At 48.5% G+C, this 22080-nt stretch overlaps 1 protein-coding gene across 1 annotated transcript in view; it reads right to left on the bottom strand.

Annotated features, from left to right (window-relative positions):
- The window catches only part of DBP (D-box binding PAR bZIP transcription factor), a 205345-nt gene extending 184957 nt beyond the window's left edge, over window positions 1-20388 (bottom strand). Inside the window, exon 1 of the mRNA XM_069607035.1 lies at window positions 19822-20388. Coding sequence (XP_069463136.1) covers window positions 19822-19987 — 166 coding nt within the window. The 5' untranslated portion in view covers window positions 19988-20388. The remainder of the gene's footprint in view (window positions 1-19821) is intronic.
- Between the last annotated feature and the right edge of the window lie 1692 nt (window positions 20389-22080).

The raw sequence follows: 22080 nt of genomic DNA, 5'->3' as shown, positions 1-22080 counted from the left end.
CATTCAAATCAGCACCTCGGAAAACAACACGTGGAGTCCCACAGGGCTCATTGCTTTCACTGACACTCTTTAGCATCTGCATGACTCCACTGATCAACCAATCAAAAAATATGCCCTCACTTGCTAAACCTACACAGACCACACCCAAATCATCTATAAAATCAACGCCAATGAAGAACAGAACCCAACGCTAACCAACTGCCTCATTGGACTAAACCAATGGATGAGCACCAACAGCCTCAAACTCATCTCAAAATCGAAATTATAATTACACCCAATGACCTGGCAAACAACCAGCACATTCCATGGGCTGCCAAACTAGGCAACTCGCCCGAACCATCCAAGGTGGCCAAAAATCTTGAAATCCTAATGGACAACGAGGTAACACTAGAATCACAAGTAAACACAGTACTCGAGAAATGGTTCTTCCACCTACACAGGAAAAAAAAAATACTTCTCTTCTTTTCCTTCAGACAGTGAATGCTCACCATCATCTCCCTCTTCATGACAAGAATAGACTACGCCAACAGCCTCTACATCGTAATGCCAGAATTCCTGTTAAGGAAGCTATATTGAATCCAGAGCGCAGCTGCAAGAATACTCATTAAACTTACAAGAAGAGAACACATCACACCAGCACTAAGAACATCTTAAAAACGCTCTGCATAACCCACAGAGCGATCCACAGCCAAGGAGTGGAATGCATACAGGAGATAATCAATAATCACCATCTACAAACCAACACGTACACTAAGATCCACCAACAACATCTGCATCAAACGCAAACAATATTAAAAACAAAAATGTGGGGGGGGATCAGCATTTTCGGAAATATGAACAACAGAGGACCACCTCAAGTTCAGGAAATTATTAAAAACATGGCTCTTTAACAATCCTAGCTAATGAAAACTTTGGGGCGACAAAAAATCCACTCACCACAACGTAAGAGAATTCCACGCAACTGGACCACTCAAATGTCAACCACAAAAACACCAGGAACAAGACTAAGTGAAAGGGAGAACCCATTGCAACAATCCCAAGCAACCTCAACCAACCATACTAATAATTCTCTCTAACCCTCTAACACTCATCATATCCGCACCATTACATAAACGACTTGACACAAACCTCAGACACAAAACGCCCAACTACATATACTGTTCTGTCTCTCCACAACACCCAACACACAGGAACATTCACATACAACAGGAAATTGCCAATCTACCAGTCATACCAGCACACAGTGACCGGTTTTTCCGAACTAAATCTATTAACAGCACATCAAACCTCTCTTGCGCTTTTCCCTCTTAACCCCATTAACGCTCCAAATCCCCCTCCATTTCCGATCTGCCTGAGCGCCTGCAGACCCTGAAACATGGCAATGGTGCGCAATGCAGGCCCCAATAACATAAAATAACATAGAAGTGATCTGACCTATATAGAAATCTAGATGATTCTAGAGCCATTGCCCATAATGGTTCTGTGGGTAGTCAGTCACATGTCAGTCCAGTGCATCTGAAGAACCGATGGTGCTGAAGTAAAGTCAGTAGCATACTGGTGAACTGGTAATTCCAAAATATAGCGTATCTAAACGAGAGGGAGAAACTCACCTGTGACGGAAAAATATTAGGTTTTGTGTTTTACCAGAAAAACTGGATCTGAAGGTTGCTCCCTAAAGTTCTTTCCTGGCGATCATTTGCCTAGCATGCCGTGAACGCACCTGAAAACCATCTGCAGCGGGCATTTTCTCCAGCTCTGTGTGCCATGGGCACATGCAAGTGGGAAACAAGGCTGCATTGAGCGCATCACACAAAGTGAAGACAGGTGCATTTGTGCAGGCCACGTCAGGCCACCCCGTAAAATCTGTGGCTTAGGGGGAATGCTGGAAGATTGGTAAACACACCCTAGATGTATTTCAACTCAACTGGCTGTCAACCAGCATGACTACAACCCTTGAAAAATGTGTTCCATGTTGTTACTTTCCTTCCTACTGTGTCCCCCGCCGGAGTCACAGTTCCACTCATTTTTGGTACACTTCTATCACTGGCCGGCAGTTGTTCTCCGTAGGCATACAATGATTTCGGGCAGGACCGGGGAGATGCTTGTATTTGGCCCGCTCGGTGTAGGCAAGCTCCAAACGTAGGCTGAAGATTTACTTGTTATTAAGCCTCCTCAGGTTCTCCGATGGAGAGTTAGGGAGAGGGTCGCGGTGGCACCAGCACTCATCTGCTACTCGCATTACAATGCACAAAACTAGGGTGATGCAGGGATGACATAGGCTTTGCAGTTTTAAAAAAAAAATGTAATCCTTAAAAGCCTCTAGATAGTATGGTGGCAGGTATTTGCTTGCGCTATAAGTTGAAGCCAACTGGCCGATATTATACGCTGGTTGGCGTGATCCCATCACTAACCTGCTGTTAATGGGCCTTCTAACTAGCCAGTCAGAGTATCAGTAGCTAGTCTTTTCTTGCCTGAGTGATGGACCATTAATCTACTGAGGGGTTGCATGAGCAAGCGGAGCTTAACATGCTGGTTACAAGAAAGCAGTGAATGATGGAAGCCTGTCCAGTCGCGTCTGCGCGCAGCACAAATACATGTGCGAGGTTGCATGCAAGCTCAAACCTAGTACAAGAGACTTAGGCATTTAAGCTGCCGGCTACCCAGGGATCATTTCAAGGACAAATAGCCAACTTATTCTGAACGGTAGAGCAGATTCTTCATGTGTGAGAACTCTAAAATCATGGTACCTACTGGCCAGTATTCATGCTGTTTTAGAGGGAAGTGGGAGAAGGAGACTGGGATTCGAACCAGGTGTGGCTCTCTTGCCGAGTTCTAGTGCTCAACTTAATATAAGTGACGTAAGACAGCTGGAAACCTTAATGATCAATGAATCCATCCCTACCTCGGCCACTCCATCTGGCAAGGTTTCAGTTGATGCTGTGCACACCTCAATCTACAATCCAAACAATGGCATTGATATGCCGGACTGAAGATCCTCATTTAAGAGAGGCTGGAAAGGAATCGCTGATAAACCCGGACCAGACAAAACATATCTATGGTTACCCTTCCTTTCGCCATGGAAACGACTTTGATAAGGACTTGGCTTAGGAGTCAATGGCTTGCCAGCCCTACAAATGAGCACTATGTGCTAAGGTCCTTACCTTCCCACATATATTTTCAAAGGAAAATATGAAGGACCAGATGGAAATGGAATTGAGCGAAATTACCTCCACAATGAGAACCATCAAAATAACCTGTGATATCTTGCAAAATGTTATTCACGTGCTCGAATTAAAATGCATGAAAAAGAAGAAGATGGAAACCAGTCCCGCTTTGTGCTCTTCTTTGTATATGAAGCCACACAGGCTGCTTAAGGTGTTAGAATCAACTGATCAGGTGCAGCTCCAGTAAACAAGGCATCTGACTTTCTGATCGCAGGTTTCCCAGAAGAAGAAAAGAAAACAGGGCCAAGTGGGTACATGGCATGTGACTTTGTTATGTAATTCCAAGTTGTTTTTATTGCATTGTGCAATGCACATATATATTTGTAACATTATGATCTGTTTAGGTCTCAAAGACTTTTACAACAGCCCATGCGCCCTAGAGTACAAAAAAGCACAGCTGTAATATTTCAAAGGAGTAGATGGTGATATGCATCGTCATACAATGACTTTAGGGCTGTTATGAGAAGCTGCATGGTTTGCATTTAAGGATGTATCCGCCTGGCTGTGAAATAATTGCGAAAGCTGGAACAGTTTCCTTCGGTGTTGAGGATGGATGGTTTAACTCCCTCTTCGATGCTCCATGTTGGCTACACCACGTCAGTGGGAGTCTAGCAAAATTGCATGAGGAATTTATATAGTAAAATTCAAATCCTTAATTTAGTGATACTGACTTGGTAAGTCCAAGCCAAAATAGAGAGATTTTCCCAAAAATGTAACTTTCCTGCCCATCATTGAAGCTGGCTGGTGAATCAATTTCTGTACCCGCCCCCACCCCCGGTTCTGTATAGCAGATACTGTGGTTTAATCTAACGAGGCCTTCTGCTTGTTTCGCAAAAACAGCCCCCAGGTATTTCACTGAACTGGGTCTTCACGACAGACTAGCATTGCCAGATTCGTTTTCCGTAACCCGTGTGACCCGTGCGAAAAGTCGGGTGACCCGTGCGAAAGGGAACATTTTAAAATTAGACGATAAGAAGATTTAGAAGTGTTTTAAGCCAAGAATATTCACCAAAATGTGCGGCTTCCTCTATTAATGTAGGGATGTTATCTTTTGGGTGTCTGACATACAATACCTTATCTGTGTAAATAGGTATGAGTGCCATGTACTTATAGAAACTGAAGCCCGCTTCATTATAAAATTCTCATAGTCACCTTGCTAGCGATTTCACCTTTGCTGCCTGCAAACAAGAACGGGAAATGGGGGGCCTAGAGGGTGGGGATGGGGGCACCAGTGGGCCTCCATGCCTAATTCCACGAGTTAGTCTGATTGCGCTCCATAGTAGCCCATTCAGGAAAACTCTAGCTGAGACATATGTAGTGAAGATACTGGGCAATACAAATCGCTCTTCCTAGCCCATTTTCCTCAGACTGATAAATAAGAAGGGCCATGCATCTAGAAGGGCTGCCAGAGCAGGGAGTTTGGATAATTTGATATATTGCAAAACGTGTCCTTGAGCTGTAAAGCGCGGAGTAGCACAGGCATTAATGGGGCCAGCAGAGTGGGTCGCCTATTGAGGGAGGACTGGGTGAGAGTCGGTTCAGGAGGGGTTTCCTCACTCCCGAGATTGCTTCCGGGGTGTGTGGGTGTGTCTAAAGGCAAGCCCCCCACCCTCCGCACATGCAACTGATGTGCTAAGCTTGATCAGATGTGATGTGCACGGAATTGAAGTGTGTTGCTTGCTTAGTGTAGAACCTTAACGTTGTTAGAGTAGAAACCTATTTGGTGTATTGTGCAAAAATGTTTTGGTTGCACTTAAGAATGAATGCGGCCAGGTAATTACAAAAAAATGTTAAGTGTTGTCTTCTTGCGGGACTTTGGGTGCCGTATACTTTTGATACAACAAATCCAATACAATTCAGTGGTCCACAGCTGAATTTTCGTTGACCACAATATTGAGTGACCTCGTCTGTTACCGAGTCCCTGAAAGCCATCTCTTGCAACGCTATTGACTTCAATCGCTGAGGTGCACTGTGGGGACTCCAAGCATTCAGACAGCAATGGGGATATCATCGTGCGTGTGAGCGCATCTGACAGTTTTGCATCTACGTCTGTTGAACTCAACCAGTTACCTTTCCTTGCAGAACGGCCTTGAGAGCCAAAGAAAGAGAAGTATTGTCTTGTGTCACCATAAAAGCAGCTCCAAGCATCTCGTACAACAAAAAAGGCCAGTGTGTACTTTCTTGGTGACTTGCGAAGGGTTCTAATACTGTTGAGTGCCGCATTCAGCATGGTGTTGAAATCCCCACCTGTCTTTTGTAAGTGGTCGGTGGGTGGGCGTGGCTGTTCTAATGCTTAATTTATCAGCTGTGAATATTGTTTAGGCTGAAATGTCATCTCATGTCATGATGTTATTTCAGGTTCATGTTGCTGGCTGTGGGGCGAGGATGGAGATCCGCGCTGTATCGGTGGATTCCCCAATGCAGCCATGTTTTTGGTTTTTTTGGATTTCTGTGCACATCTCTTGATTTTCATGTATCTCAGTAAGAAAACAAAATATTTTGAAATAGCTTGAATTTAATATTCAAGTGCCTGGACACAGACGCACCAGAATATCTTGACTCTAGTGTTGACCTATTCTACGTTTGGACGAGACTGCTCAGGTCCACTGAACAGAATCTCTTCAACACTCATTTTACGAAGTTTCTAGAAGAGGCGAGTTACTCTCTTGGTTGCTAAAGCCTAAGACACCCTACCCTTGAAGAACAGCACCCCACTATGTTACATTTTCGTAGACTACTCCAGTTACATATTTACGTGAAGCAGCTCTTGGTCTCCACGCCGAAATAAGAGAGTCTGATTTGTGCTGGTGCTATATAAAGTCACCAGTCAGGCCAAAAAAGATCCCTCTTGGGAAGAGACCACCCCCACAGTGTTAAGAATGGTGAGTGTAAAGTATGGTGATTACACAGGGACGTGGTGGCTGCGGGTTGGGGCTGTGTGCATGCAGCAGTATTTAAAGCAGCCGAGGGTCGTTTTGGGAACTTGAAATGAGTGTGTTGAGGTGTGCAATGATGTATTGTCAGTATTGAAATTAATTAGCGCCATACCTACGCTCCAAAATACACTCAATATATGTCAAGATTCAGTGACAATTCTCTGACAATTTCTCCAGTGGTTGCTTTGCAAAAGAAGGATCGGCTTTGGTCTTATGCCTGGTTTTGAAATGTTTGCATGGCTTACCTAAGGAGCATCTACATGCAAGCCTGGCTGGGCCTTGCTTTGAGAGAATATATGTCTTTTGAGATCCCTTAATCTAATTTTGAATTGCGGGGTGATCTTAGGCTTTTTTGTAGCTGCTCCTTGTTTATGCAATGCGCCCCAAAGTTCTATGCGCAAAATGGACTACTTGGCCTTTCGTCCATCCCTCGTGTCATTACTCTTTTTGCTAAAGACGTTTACCTTTTATTTTCTCAGCCACGATACAAATCCGTTTTTTTTAGAGCTTTGCACCTTGATGCGGTTTAATCTGCCAGTGGCGCGTTAAAAAATTCACTCTAGTATTCAGACAGGCTCGATTGGGACATCGGTCTGGGCACCAATGAAAAAGTAGCCCACAATCACACATCACAGTTCGTTACTTTTCGGAATAGACCTTTTGAGCAGTACCCAAGTTCTTTTTTTTATAGTTAAGATGTGTTGCAAATAATGCTTTTGAAAGCATATTTGCTTCGTATCATTGGTTAAAACTAGTGTAGTAATTTATGAAACTGCCCACTGGCCAAAGAAATGGCCCATACTAGAATCATGGGCTGGCACTTGGGCATTGCCATATCGACCCCAAACCCAGGCCCAACCTAAAATCAGACATTAAAGGGGGAAGCAATGCATTATTTCATCAGCTGGTACCATGTGACATAGAAACTGAGTGCACGCCCAAATGAAAATTGAGCATCAGCCAGCGTTCATTGTTTTCATTCTAACAAGAGGAAAAACAACCAAAATCGCTTTCTCTTGACACTTACTTTAAAAAAAGTAAAACTGTTTCAAATTCCCATAGCAAGAAGTGTAACTGTGCTGTTTATCATTTCAGCTCAGTTTTTGGCACAGTGCAAAGCATAAATTAGTTTTCAAAAATGGATTAGCAGAGTTTGCTAATTGAAGTATATTTGATTAGCTAACAAACCTATTTGATTAGCAATGTTGTACTAATATATGTAATGTCACAAGACGTTATTGGTACCTAAGACATAAAATGAGCAACATTTATGTATATCACTGAAGTAAGACAATACTGAGACGAATCTGTAAAATGTAAAGGTTTGCTGCGTGAAGGGACACTGGTTTGAAATTATTTGAAAAATAAAGAACTGGTCTTGCCTAGCACACCCATTGGTGCTTTTGAGAGTAAAGGACATGATTACTGATGCCCTCTCTCTCTGCATTAGCCCAATAGAACTTGCAGTGAACAGAAAAAAAAGAGAGCAAAGAGAGCCCTGAAGGCAAGAGAGGAATGCAGGGTAAGCTGTGCTTTCATTGAACTGGGTAATTTAAATAGCTAGCTTTGCTACATAAGTTTCAATTTAATTAGCAAACCTACTGAATTGCATAGCAATTTGCTATGTGGCACTGTTTATTTTGTGCCTTGCAGTGAAGGGAAAATGACCTGCAACCCAGTCGTAGTTTTGTTGGCCACACTCTAACGCATCAGAGGACCGCACATTACACATATCAAAACTTTAAAATTCTTCAAATGTACAAACGAGCTTGGAGATCAGCAAAGCAGTGCATTAGTAAGAGAGGTTGCACCACTCCTATAAAACGAAGGCAAAGCTTCTAAGCACTTCACAAAGGACTTCACAAAGGACCAATTATTTCAGCCCATCAATGTCAGTCCTGAGCTTGATTTTTTATGGCTGCCTACATCTTTTTCTTGTGTTCATTGTACATTCTTGAAGTGATAAGATTGGTTTGGAACCTGATAGCATGTAATTGCCTTAGGACGTAAATCAAATTGGAGGCAGCGGCAGGAAAGACTATTCAATGTCCGGCTGGCAAAAAATAAACTGGGCGAAAAGCCGCTGAAAAGCAGACACTCCCCAGGTAAAATGTCCATTACCAAGACCTCTCTGTTTGCTGTGATTCTGGCATGAAATACCTGGATTAACAGCTGCTTGGGGATTGCAGGGTGTAAATTGTCAAAGGGAACACATATGTGTCTTGCAAAGAAAGACTGCCAATGCCCCATCTATCCCATCCTTCTTCAGACTTCCTCGTGCCATGAGATAGGACGGTGAAGTCCGCTTTCAGCAGGTTTTCAGAAGCTGGCCCTTGAAGGCCTCCTAGGCCGCCACTCCCGTGCCTGCCCACTATCCCATACGTGTGCACAAGTGTTCCCAGAGTGGTCGTCCAGCATGGGCATGGGATCCAACCCACTTCTGAGGAGTGTTGTGGAATGCCTGCAACGGGAGAAACAAGGGGCATGGGTGCCAGGCGTCATTTGTTTTGGAATTGCCACATGTAGGGACGGGCTGCCCAAGTGAGTGCCAGTGGGGGCGACTCAAAGCGCAATCAATAATATGCAAGTGGGGTGGGGCTGATGCCTCTTCCCTGGGCCGACATGTAAAGTGCTGGTGCCATGCATGTGGGAGGGAGCTGTAAGTGGGGATATCACTTGCAGGGTATTATTGCAATGGAGAACACTAGAAGGTACAAGCACACACATGCCGCGACACCTCTTACTTTAAACTCATCCAGGGGTCTGCTTCAAGATTTAAACCCACATTTTCACCCAAGTCAGGGTTAATAGTCAAGCAAGCTTTCTTACATCTCAGACATGTCCTACGAAGGCTTTTTTGAAAATCCCTGGGCCGCCATGCAGCCGACCTACAGGTACCGGAATGGCATGCTGCCCCCTCCTACCTGTAAAATCAATTCCCTATGTCACATAATGCGCCTACAAGGAAACTTTGCAAGGAATGCCGGGAGCTAAAAGGCGGAGTGGGTGCCTAGTCCCAGTTCAAGACCTTCGCTTGTGTGCAAATATGTACCCCCAGCTTGCAGACACAATATCATGCGATGAGAGCACCCGTAGGATACTTTAAAGTGTGAGGGACAATGGAATATCATTAGGGATGAGTGGTGATATCCGCACAGTGGGGGCACTGGCACAGACTCAAGCTTGCACCAGGAGGCGGGATAACGCAAACCAGGAACACGTTGTATCAAACTTAACACTATCTGTAGAACATTCAGAAACAAGTCAGAAAGGAGGACCTACAACATTAGACGGGAAATGCCAAGTCCTAAGAAAAACATTGCATTTGAGAATACTGTCAATGTGCTGAAAGGCAAGGTTCACATCTGCAGCTCACGTGACTGAAGTTGGAGGCACTGAACCCGGCCGAAGTCGAATTGGAGGGGTTGGGAACGATTCAGAGGCAGAATAGGGATGTCTTCATGCACGGAGTGCACAACGTGAACATTAGTTCCCATTCTGTTATTTTGGGTTGTATGGACAAGGGCATGCAGACCAACCCCTTTATGTGCAAGGCAGAGTGGAATGACGATGGTCCAGGTTTACTGAAATATGCCCCGAGGTAGGAGAAGGCAAACTGCGGCTATTCAGATGGTTTGCCCTACAACTCCCATCAGCCCTAGCCAGCGAGGTAAATGGTGAAGATTCATGGGAGTGGTAGTTCAAAACATCTGGAGAGCTGCAAGTTGCCAAAAAGGCTCTTATACTGGACACAACTTTCCCCTTATCTATGGAAATGCATACCCGTGAAAATGTAGATCCCACACCATCTTAATGATTACTTTGTGGATTTCTTTCAAACCTGTAATCAAAGCGTTATTTTGCTGGTGGTCCTGCCGGAAGGAGCAGTGTGGCACAGTGCTGGCTTTGGGGTGGGTGCCTTTTCAGAGGGAATAAAACGTGAAGGGAGAATTGGACGAGGGGTTGGCCTTCGGGTAATGAAGTCAACCTGGGGTAACGGGGTGCTCTTTGTGATGATGTCTGGATATATCCGAATGGGAATTGTTTGATGGAAAGCGTCCCAAGCTTGGCTGGTTGGCCACGGATGGATCCATTCATTGATTGGTCACTTTCTAAAATGGTAGTGCCCCTTGGTGGAAATCGTGCATTTGGCGGTTGTACTTCCTGATTGGTTGATTCTGTAAGCCTATCCTATTGGAGTGAAACCCGTTAATAGCTGCAGATACTACCAGAGGGTTTGGGATCCCTTGCTTACCGCGTAGTTTAAGTATGTTGCGCGCTGTGCAGTCTCTCCCTGAACACTGGTCAAAACCCATCTGGATGTTTGGGGATTTCCATTCATATTCATACCAAACCCACAAACACCACATGTGCAGGACACGGTGATGGAAAGGCCCGCAGGGAATCTATGTGGTATCTAGACAGTGAGGAACCAACTGGGGGGCAGAAGGGAGAGCTTGCCCACCCCCCTAACTCCCGGACACACTCTTCAGGGAAGGGACCAGGAACATTTAGAGTAGTTTGGTATTTTTGGACCCAGCTGTTTCATATGCGGGAGCCAGCAGGTGGGCCCTGAAGGGGGGTCGCATGTGTGATGGGCTGCTCCGCCAGCAGGCCTCCTGGGCGGTAAATACTTTTGCTCCCACTGTATCTTTCACTTGTATCTGTGGTCGCTGCAGTCACTGCAGTCGTGGCAAAGAGGATATGGGTGGCCCTTCTCCCTTGAAAGTCTTGGCTCCTGTCGAGTGCTAACGTTTCCTGATGTGCAAATGCTGTCTATGCACAACAACAACATGCATTGATTTGCCCAATAGTAACTACAAGCAGGTTGCTTTATCGCAAAGGCTGTTCTTGGGTGCGTCTAAATGCTGGACTAAGTGAGACCTATAGGACAGTTGAAAGTGATGTCACATTGCCCAATGCATGGCATGACATGATCAACTATTCCTGGCTTTTTGGCTCATGCCATGTTACTTTTGGGTACTTGTAACCCAACATATTAAAATGTGTTGAGGAATGCAAAATGGCATGTGCCAAGCATGCTAGAATTCACAGAAAAGGAGTTTAAATCTCAATTTTTTTTATTTTAAAGAAGCATGAGTGTGAGAGAAGTACTGATGTAAGGAGAGAAAAGGTGGCAGTGGCTTGCCTGCATTCCAGCTTTGGTGGGCTCTCGAATCTTCATATTGAGCAGGTATTTTACATGTAGAGGTGAACTAATGCACCTCTGCCAATTATGTAGGTCCATCCCATGTGGACAGGAACACATATATGTAGAGCAGGGTGGGAAATTTGCATTCGCCACTAGTCATTGACCAGTGGTGTTTGACTCTTGTCCAGTAACGATCGGTGTGCTGTGTGCATGTATAGAATTGAGGTGGCGGGTGACTTTTTATGGATGGCTGGCTAGTAGCTTGCAACTTGAATTGGTGCCCCCTGATTGTCGAGTTTCACAGATCTGTGTGCATCTATTTGTTATCCATGTGTTTGAAGTCTGGCAGTGCCGTCTCTGCCGTTCATCATTATGCAGTTAAAGAATGAGTAGAATGTAGTGGGGCCATGGTAAGATCTGTTATTTGCAGCACCACAGAGCTAGCGGCACTCACTGTGAGCCCCCCGCACGCCAGATAGACTCGACACCAAGTCCAGCAAGTGCAGAGTGGGCTTGGGGCCAGAGTCCTTTCATTATGCATAGGCCGACTCGGACTGGTCTAAAGGGCAATAGGCCCATGGCTGACCCAAAAACGCAAAATACTGGTGTGGGACAGTTTTTGGAGTCAAAATGGGCCATGTTTCTGGCCAATGTGAGCCAGTTTCATGAGTTCCTTCACTATGCGCCTAGTAGTTTTGGAGCAGTGTTGCTGAATAAATATTCTTTAAAATACACAATTTTGCATCACATTTTATCCAATAACCTCACCTTGGGTACTATTCAAACAGTGTCACAAAAGGAATGAACAGCCAGTTGCAATTGCGGTCCACTTTTTCATTGGGGCCCGAGACAGTTGTATGGCCCAGTCCGACCCTGTGCATAGGCGTCCACTGTCCCTTGCAGAGGGTTCTTCGTCAGTTCACCAGTAAGCCTGGCAGGGGAGCGCTCTGCAGGACATAGAACCTTGTGCCAGCAGGGCCAGCATTCTACAGTGGGGCCTGCAAATGCCTCTGCCCCTACAGGAACTAGGGGTTGTTTAGAAGCCAATGTCCCCAGAGGGCCCTGAGTTGCAGCCCCAGCAGGTGCAGAAGAGTGCATTCAAGGGCTCGAAATCCGAGCCCTGCTAGCCTTGCATAGGCCCACCAGAGGCGGGACTTCAGGTTTCAATGAGGGCTGGAGCAGAGCTGCTGGACTGGAATGAAAAAAGTATGTGAAAGGAAAATGTGTGTGCATGCCTTCGAAAATGTGTGTCTAGGGGGTACAGGTGAGGTTTGCCGGCACTGAGAGCAACATAAAGCAATATTGGGTGCAGTACAGGCATATATAATTTGGTTTTGACACTAACAGCACGTAAAGGGTGCAATACAGGCATACATTGAGACAGCCCTCTCGTTTTCCTGAGGCATTAGCAGCATGAACATTTATTTTTGGGGGGCAATGCCGGCATGTATTGTTGGGTACCAGCATCATGACAATAAAATGTACTGTGGAAATGCAGGCATGTACTGCCGAGACGAGACTGCTGGTCTACTTTTGTTGCAAGCAGCTTGAAAGAGTAGCAATATTATCAAATATCATTGACAGGCTTCGTGGTCTGCTTTCAGTACAACAAAAACAAGCATTTGCAATGCCAACAGTTGTGGCTTTTATGTAGATACGGGCTAGGCATTTGCCAGGTACTGCCGTATTGGTACGAACTGGTCATTAATGGTAGCAGACGCCAATGGCTTGAGCACCTGGACATATAGTAGCATATATCATACTTATACACAAGCCAAAGTTGTTGGCTTTGCCAATGCTTGTTTTGAACAGAACTTCAGTGAAGGACACAGATACTGATTATAAATCAAGAGCGCCTGAAGGCACACTTGGTTAAGGCATTTTCGTTACCCCAGCAGCGCATCATTTACAGCTCCAATGAAGCAGTTAACTCTCAGAAGACTGCTTTGAAATAACACTGGCAGGAACGTTGAGAACAAAAACAAAGTTTGATGTTACTACTTGATAAAGCATGCTCAACAATAATCCCAGAAGGGTACGTTTTTGGCAGAGGGGCAGGGATTGGGTGGGAAAGGCCGCAGGGATTAGCGTGGCCAGGAGGAGTCAGTGGGTGGGTAACTGACCAAACAACACCTATCGAGGCGGCCATATGCTACCCCTTGTGCTTTTCTGAGGGTCGTCATTGGCATTTATATAGCGCCTTATGTACCATTGGTATGATCTCAAGACGCATAACCAGCATGAACGTGTTTTTCAGTGACAGTGCTGGCATATATTGTTGAGACACATCGTATGACTTCCTTTGGGCACAACCAGCATGAAAGAGGTCCATCTCTGGGCTTTGGGCTCAACCACCCTGCAAGTGGTCAAGGCTGGAATATATTGTTGAACCTGGCCTCGTGGTTGTCTTCGGACACAGGCTGCATGAAAATGTATTGCAAACGGCTTTCGAGTACTGTTGGTGACCTAGCATCGATTGGGATATTTTGTGTATTGTCCTGCAGTAGATTCTGTGACTTCTTACACAATTGTATGAAATGTGTGCCGAACGTGCATATGTATTCAACCCATTACTTAAGAGATAAAATGTCCTCAGGGCAAGAAGCCCCTAGAACACTGTGTGCTTGGTTCTGGCTTGCTCAATCGAATTCAGCTGCAACATATTAACGCTCCCCCCACTTTCTAAACTGGCCAGCTGTCGCGGTGCTAAACTGCAGTTGGAGTAGGGACACGAAGATGGCGGCTTAGGGTATGACCTGTGACACACATGCCTCACTCCCACCTTTGAACACACCTTGGGAGACCGAGATCCCAAACAAGAAAAAAATCTGAACTTTTTCCACAGTTCACCTCCATTTCTGCCAGGTTATGTTACTGAGTTTTATACCGTGCTCTGCGTCCATTTGCATGGGCTCTTGGCGCTATGCTTGGTGCGCCCCTGCATCTAGACCAGTGGTCTTCAAACTGGGGGGCCCGAAGGATGTGGGGGGGGAAGTCGCTTTATAAAGGGATTAAGATGACCGTTTTTAATATAAAAAAAATAATTGTGCTGACTGCTTTTAATGGAAAATATAAGCAGTAGACAATATGCGTATATGTTAAAGATCCTGGGGCCATGCAAGCGGGGCAGGGGCAGGCTCAGTGACGTATCAACCAATGGTCTATGTTACCTGCTCTACACTGGCACTGCAAGCTTGCCAATAACTGCATCCTGCCCAGGGCTATCGGCCTTCCAAGTTCCGACCCGTTTAGTTGCAGCAAATCCGCGTTTTCCTTTTCCGTGTTTGACTGGCGAGACACCTACGTGGGCAAAAATACGACATCGCAACCCCTGTCCGTGTAAGTAAACACAACAAACCCGTGTAGGAGGGATGTTGTCTTTTGGGCGAAGCTTGTGTTGTACACCCACGATTAAACCCCAAAAACGTGTCTGGTAAAGGCACGGCCGCACGGGGTGTTTTGTGTGAAGCCACGGGAGATGCGCCGCCTGCCTTTGCCACGTGAGTGAGTCTGGGCTCTAATTACTGTAGTTTCTTAGGAGTGTCACGCCTTTCCGGCGTGTCTCGGTGGAGCGTCCCCTGAACTTGCCCGTGCGTTCCTGTCTCACTCCCATTTGGAGGCGGGGTGGTTGGCAGGGAAATGTGGTCATTACGTATTACCTGAAAGGAAGTTGCCTCTGAATGCCGGGGCAGTATAGTTGCGGCAAACTCAGTCACGTGTCACGCTGTCTCAGGGCATGTGCCCGACTCGTGCCAAGCACGCACTACGCGTCTGGTGGGCCCAAACGTTTTTTTTGTTTAAATATGGCTAGTTTTCCGAGCCCTCCCCCCCGCCCCCCAATCTGGCAGATGACATCACAACTGCCCTATATGCCAGCCTCAATCTGGTGCCCCGTTGACATCAAACACCCTTGGGCGATACCATGCCTCCCAACAGGGGAGACACGTAACAGGGGGTATTCAGTGAGATGATGGGTGGAAGGGGGGAGAGTAAAGAAGTGGGGAATTGGTTGAATCAATTGAATGGTGTGCCCGCGCCGAAGACGGGCTAATCACCAAGGCATGGGGTTATAACGATTGGCCTTCACCAGTAGCATGTTTGGAAGCGCCCTGGTAGGTGAAGAAAGCGAATTGGGCCCGATATTCCACCATGGGATGAGCTAATGTGCGCTACGGTTAGTACATGTAAATATCCCCCGTCTCCTCCACTCCCCTCCCACCATAAGAGCTGCAGACTTGATCATTTAGGACTTTGGGGACCCTCACTTTTAAGCAGAAGCTCCACTTTCGCGGCTAAAAGTCAAGGTGACCTACGGAACAATCTGCAAGTACCAGGATGGAAACAAAAACAGGACTGGGTCAGGAATTCATAGCGCACATGCGACACAATCAGGCCTCGATCGAATTTGTGAAGGGTTGCATTTTTAAAAGGGACGGAGAAAAAACGCCACCAGCAAAAAGAAAACCGAAAACGTTATGAGGTTAATAATGATAATATTATTAGTAATAATTTACAAAATGTTATCACACGTTGATTCGTGTTCGCTTGTGTTTACCCAGTCCATTGGTACTCATTTTAATTGTTCTGTGGGGATGCTGAGGCCTGATTTGTGACCTTTGGATTGCAAACAGTTCTCTGCCGCAGGTGCGCATACCTCTGAGCTATTATTTTCAGCAGCTCAGTCGGTGTGTGCCAGTGAGTTACCACTAAGCACCCCAGGGACAGGCCCAACTAATATGGCGCCACTATGTTTCGACATTCAACACTTGAAACCCCTAGACATTTAATTCCCGTTTTTTTGAGAGGACATTTGGCTGCTTTGCCCCAAGAATACGCGCCTGAAGGACGGGCCAGGCGAGGGGGTGAATGCCGGGGCGCACAGTCACATAAGGGACAGTCACCAGGGCCTATGAGGGGCCCAAGGGTTCAGGAGACAGAAAGACAGACTGACAGAATGGCTGAACGGCAGATTCGGATACATATACAGACAGAACAAGAGAGACGCTGGTTGTTAGCTAGGGCCAGGCAGGCGGATTATTGGACGAGTGACAGACATAACGGGCGTATTTGTAAAGCACAGGTTCACCCCACCTTTGCGCTAATAACAGATGTGTATTGTTACCCAATGTAATGGTACTCATTTTATCGCCCTCGGAAGGATTAAGGGCTGAGTGGACCTGCCGGGATTCGAACCGGTGACCAGGGTGTCAAACATGTAATGGATGTATTAGTCCACTGAGCCACAGACCCGGCCAAAACGAGGGAGGCCAATTCGAACCCTGATAAGGAAGGGTTTAGAAGACCCAGAGAAAGTGCGACGAGTAATCTTCTTGACACAGATAGTTTAAGACCTTTGCTGCAGCGGGATCCCAGCCCGGCCACGAAGCTACAGACGCGGATAGCCTCACCGTGGAGACACCACTACCTATAATGGCAGATGGACGAGGGGAGACTTGCAGGCCCCCAAAGACCTCAGAGGGACGGGGAGACTCTGGCAGAGATGCCAGCCCTAATCTGCACATGCGCGTGCCCCGAGACTGGCCCTCTCCTAGGCCCGGCAGCCGAGGCGTTCCACAAAATGCACCAACCGTGCGGTGCACCCCGACCCCTGCAAATCCCCGCAGGAGTAGCCCCCCCCCCCCCCCGCCCCCCGTGGATCTGTAGACGGCGAGGGAAAATAGACGAACAAGGTGATAAAAACAAGCAAGAGTGCAGGGATGGGACAGTCACTGCACAGAGACAGTGGGCGCAGAGAGACAGCCAATATATGCACAGAAAAGCAATCAATAAAGAGACCAGCTGTGCACAGAATGCTAACAGGGTAGACGAGCACTGCACAAGGAAGCAGGCTCGCCTGCAGCGAAGGCAGCGCGAAAGGCAGACACATAGGGACGACGAGACAAGGCAGGCACTGCAGACAGAGAGACAGGCATGCGGTGCTCACAGAGGCAGGCAGGTAGACACGCAGTCACAGGTGCGCTGAAGGGGATTGCGATCCATTCTAAAGAGTGGTCTGCACCGGGCAGAGTGAGGGGGCGGGGGGCGTGATCCGTAAGAGCCCCGCGCGGGCACATGCCAAGCGCTGCTGCCTTCTAGGCGAGCAACACACACACAAGCGGGTGCGGACGGGCAAACCTGCACTCACACTGCCGGGCATCACTGAAGGTTGGCAGGCCGAAGGTTGGCAGGCCGAGAGTGGCACTTACGGTCGCCCAACGCGAGGAAGGCGTGCACACGGGTGCTCAGGGGGTGAACCTGATTGGCTGAATGTTTAGCGTGGTGCAAAGTGACTTTGTAAACACTGATTTACAGGACAGTGCAAAAATACAGTTTGCACTGTTGTGTGAATCACTTTGCACTGAAAAGGGACTCTTTGCACTGCGCTAAGTGGGCCCATTTCACGGTGCAAAGTGTACTTTTTCAGTGCGAAGTGTTCGGTAAATCAGGGTGTTTGTTGGCAGTACAAAGTCACTTTGCACCAGTACAAAGTCACTTTGCACTGTGCTAAAAAATATGTAAATCAGACTGCAAGGAGATAGGCCGAACAACGACACTGAAATGAGACAGGCTTTTGCAACCACGAGATACGACTGGAACGAAAACCTCCACAAAGTGACAATCTGCCCGCAAGCCCCCCATGTATCATAATGTCACGGCGCATCCCCGGCTGAGACGAGGCCCAATTCTGAAAGGAGGCGAGCTGTGCCGGGGGTTTTAGGCGGAGAGGTGGGTGCATTGGGTAGAGCGGGGAGAAGAGGCGAGCAGGCTCGGGGAGAAGAAGGGGTGAACAGAGAGACGGGGGGGGGTGGGATAGCGGGGGAAAGGGGCCAGACAGGTGGAATGGGAGAGATGGAGAGTAGGGTGCGCTTACCTTCAGGGGCCGTTTGGCTGCAACACCCACATGGCCAGCCGAGGGACGGGCCCCGCTGGAATTGCATGTACAGAGACGGGTAGACGAGGCAGAGTGGGGTGGCACTGGAAAGAGGCACGCTGGCTGACATGACAATACTTGCACAAAAGACAGCCGTAACTGCAACGTTCTCCATCACCGAATGCAAGGGCGTGCTGGCCTGGGTGCAATGCCACGCAATAAGAGGCGAGATACGAGCGAGGTCGCAGGCACATTGTAATGGCAGGGGGCCGGCTGAGCTGGAAGGGCTGGACTTGGGAACCGACAGGTTGGCAGTAGGGAAATGGAGACTTCAGGGAGGCTGGCAGACCAAGCCGGGTTGCAAGAGCTGGGGAGACAGACTGAGATGCTGAGCCGGGCGCAGAGAAGGGCTGTGAGCCTGTGTCGTCCCTTATCTTTAGAAGGGGAGTAGAGAGGACCTGCACGGATATAGGCCTAGAATTAAATGCACGGGGGAGGGGCAGTAAGGGCGAGATAGATGGGAATAGAGGCAGGTATAATGCACGGGCCGGTAAAAGAACACGAGACCGCAGAGATAAGAAGGGCATAGGTAGGGCAATAAATAAATAAATAAATACACAATGCTGGCATTCCGAAACGGGAAGACATGAAATACATGGGCTGATACATGCAAACCTACACAGAGAGCCAAATTGTCTGCGTGCAACGCCGCCCCCCACTTTCCGGTGCATTTTTTGATGCGGAAAGGACGCATGAGCAGGGAAGACACAGAAAAAGAAAGCGGACAGACAGATGGGGCGAAATGGAAAGAGAGCGCGGGCAGGCCGACACGAGGGATACTCACAGAGGAGCTGAGACAGCAGGTATCAGACAGACGGAGACACAGACACATCTCTCTGCCGAGGGACAGTCACAGACAGGGGTGCCCTGCGGTGTGGGAGTGAAGAAGGCCCAGGCGTTCGCGGTTTCCCGTCTGCAGAGAGGCAGCCGCTGCGAAATGCAGCAGAGGGATGTGCCTGCATGGTAGAGAAACAGACACACGTAGACACACGCACATATGAATACATGCATGCATTAAGAGTGAAAGCTGCAGTCGCCCACTTGCCGGCCTATGAGGATTTGCCTTCCGTGAGCCTGCAAATGTCGAGGCGCTACACTAACGACCACTGCTTCGCAGCACATCAATTGGTCTCCTGGCGTTTAAAAAAAACCAGCCGCTTTAGTAAAGATCTCAACGGGGACCAAGGCTGCTTGGGCTCCACCAGGCTCAAGCCCGTTTTTAGGTGCAGGTTCGCACACTACTGCAGGCTGCAGTGCCCACACAGTTGCCTTGGCTGGCTTTTGAATTCCGTGACCTGCAGGCTCCACGCAGATCTCTGCGAGAATTGCAAAACCCACCGGGCTACCGTGCTGGGATTCGAACCCGTGGCCAGCATTTTATACACAAGCCTGTCTCCAGCGTGCACACTCAGCCCACATGGATGCAGTAGATAAGCTCCCGATAGTGTGCTATGCCATGCGCCCGACCGCCCCGTATCATGCCATGCAACATTGCAGGAGGGCATAGCACTGAACACACACACACACACACACACACCACTCAGCGCCAAACAACTCCCCTCTAGCTCCGGTACTCACAGTTACTGTGCTCCTTGCCACGCCGCTCCTGGCCCTTCACCGGCCCCTGCAGCAGGCTCTTCAGGCTTACCATGCCCGCCCCGGGCACGGCTGCCAGTCCTCCGTTGGCAAGCAGCGGGCCCGTCACCCTGTCGCTGGAACCCAGCTGGCCGCCCGGCCTTGCCATGTTGACGCACCCGCAGCTCCGGTCGGTGTCTTTCGGTCTCTCCGAAAGGTTTGCCAGGGCGAACGCGAGTGCCAAGTGCAGAGTGCGTGCCCCAACCCCGTTAAAAATCGACAAAAGCCAGACACCAGGGCAGCTCCGGGAACTTTGCAAGGCTCTGCTTTCGGATCCGTGTCTCCCAAACTGCGAATCCAATCGTCTCTAGGCGCAGCCAACCGCTATCCCTGTCCAAGATATCCAACTTGGCCCATTTCCTTCGGTCTTCTATGCAAAAAATGTTTTGCTTTTTCCCTGCACGGGTTTTTTCCCCTCCCTCTTTGGCACTGGGAGGGGGCGGAGTTTTCACCACCCCTCCTTCTCATCCAGCCACATCCATGAAGTGAGACCCAGTGGGCCGCAGGCAGCCAATCAGTGGCGCGGGCGAGCCAATTTAATTAATTATTTTTTTTTTATCCCGAGGACTCTGTGTGTGTGTTTCCCAAGTTTCCCAGGGAAAGTCATGTGGCAGCGACATGGGGGTGGAGGGAGGCAGGTGGGCCCTGACCTAGATTTGACCAATGGGAGCAGGCGCGGGAGGAGCCTGACCCAGTTTGGGCCAATGGAGAGGCACCGGGGGAGTGGCAGGCGGGGGTTAGGTACACATGGACAGGCATGTGTCACCTGGCAGGGCTCTGATTAAGAGGCAGAGATTGTGAGCGTGCGCGCGTGTGTCGGTGTAGTCTTAAAGCGACAGTGACTCAGCGGTGTTAGCCCAAAAATTAGGAGCATCAGCTCGCATTGATTCACACTTGGAGACACGTTTCTGGGCGGGATCTCTGCGTGGACGGGTGGATTCATTTGATGTCCGCCGTATCACGGAGCCCGATGGATTAATGCGCAGGGTGCACTGATCGGCGAGACATCGCTCGTCGCAGGATCCAATCCCAGTGGGTTAATGCACCTGCTGCTGATGTCTGTGTGTAACCCAGAGGCCAACTATAGCAAAGAAGAGATTCGATGCGCACCGAATGGTACATGTTTTAACACGCCGTGCAAAGCTCAGTGGGTTAATGCACCTGCGTGTAAATCTTGTGCATGTCACGAAATGCCATTGCAGCTTATTAGGTGCATGGCTTATAGGGCTTGTCGACGTATGTGTTCGCTGCAAGACGCAGAGCGCAATTTGAGTGCGTTTAGTAGGTAGAATGGCCCGCAAATGGGTTTAATGCGAGTTTGGGAATTGTGTGTGATCTGAGGATGCCAGGATACAATGTCACAACGATTGAACGGTTGGTTACCGTGCCAACTGCAAAGAGCGGAAGGCTATAGCTTCCAATGCCATGTAAAATGCCCAAGGGTTAATTAATACGCCCGCTGTTGGTATTTGTGTGCCACCCGCCGGTTCGATTGCTGCCGGCGTTGACAATTCATCTTTTCGAGGCGATCCAATTAGAACAAAGACTTGGTGAATGATGTTCTTTACCAAGGCGCCACCCTAGAGACAGGCAAGCGTGTAGCGTGCGCCAAAAACACTGGTTTGGAAAGTCTCGGCTCCCCATTCGCTCTCCTCGCGCGCTCGCCTTAGCCCCGCCTCGTGTTGAGGATATCGAACGCAGGAAGCCGATGGCCCTGCTCCCCTCCCAAGGTCTCCAACTTCGTGCGCCCGCCCTCCCCCGCCAGCTGTTCTCCAGGCTTCTTCCCACCTCTTCTCCCTGCTGTGCCTACTCCCTCGCTGCCGAAGACTCCTCTTATCTCTACCCCCCCCCCCAGCTCTGCAGCCCTCCCCTCCCACATTTCTCCTGTCAGCTGACTGCACCCTTCACGTCGCGGGCAGCGCACTTTTCAGTCTCATCTCGAGCACCCCTCTCTCCTGCCACTCTTTCGCCCCTGTCCTGTTGTCAGTGCGCCCTGTTACCCTCAGTCGTCCTCCCTCTGCCCTCTCGTGAGCCAGACAATCGAAAGAATTCCTCCCGCACCACTCACCCTGAGGGTCTCCGTATTCACCCTGAGCCCGCTAAATTGGTAATCTGTGCAAGCCTGCCTTCCTTGATTCACTCTCTCTGCATCTTTGGGCTTGCTGCACACAAATACCCAGACTCGCTTTAACGCCACAGGTC

The sequence above is a fragment of the Ambystoma mexicanum genome, chromosome 1p, assembly GCF_040938575.1.
Source record: "Ambystoma mexicanum isolate Mex_15411 chromosome 1p, UKY_AmexF1_1, whole genome shotgun sequence".
Taxonomy (NCBI): Eukaryota; Metazoa; Chordata; class Amphibia; order Caudata; family Ambystomatidae; genus Ambystoma; species Ambystoma mexicanum.
The sequence above is the reverse complement of the archived record's forward strand: the minus strand, read 5'-3'. Positions and strand labels throughout refer to the sequence as shown.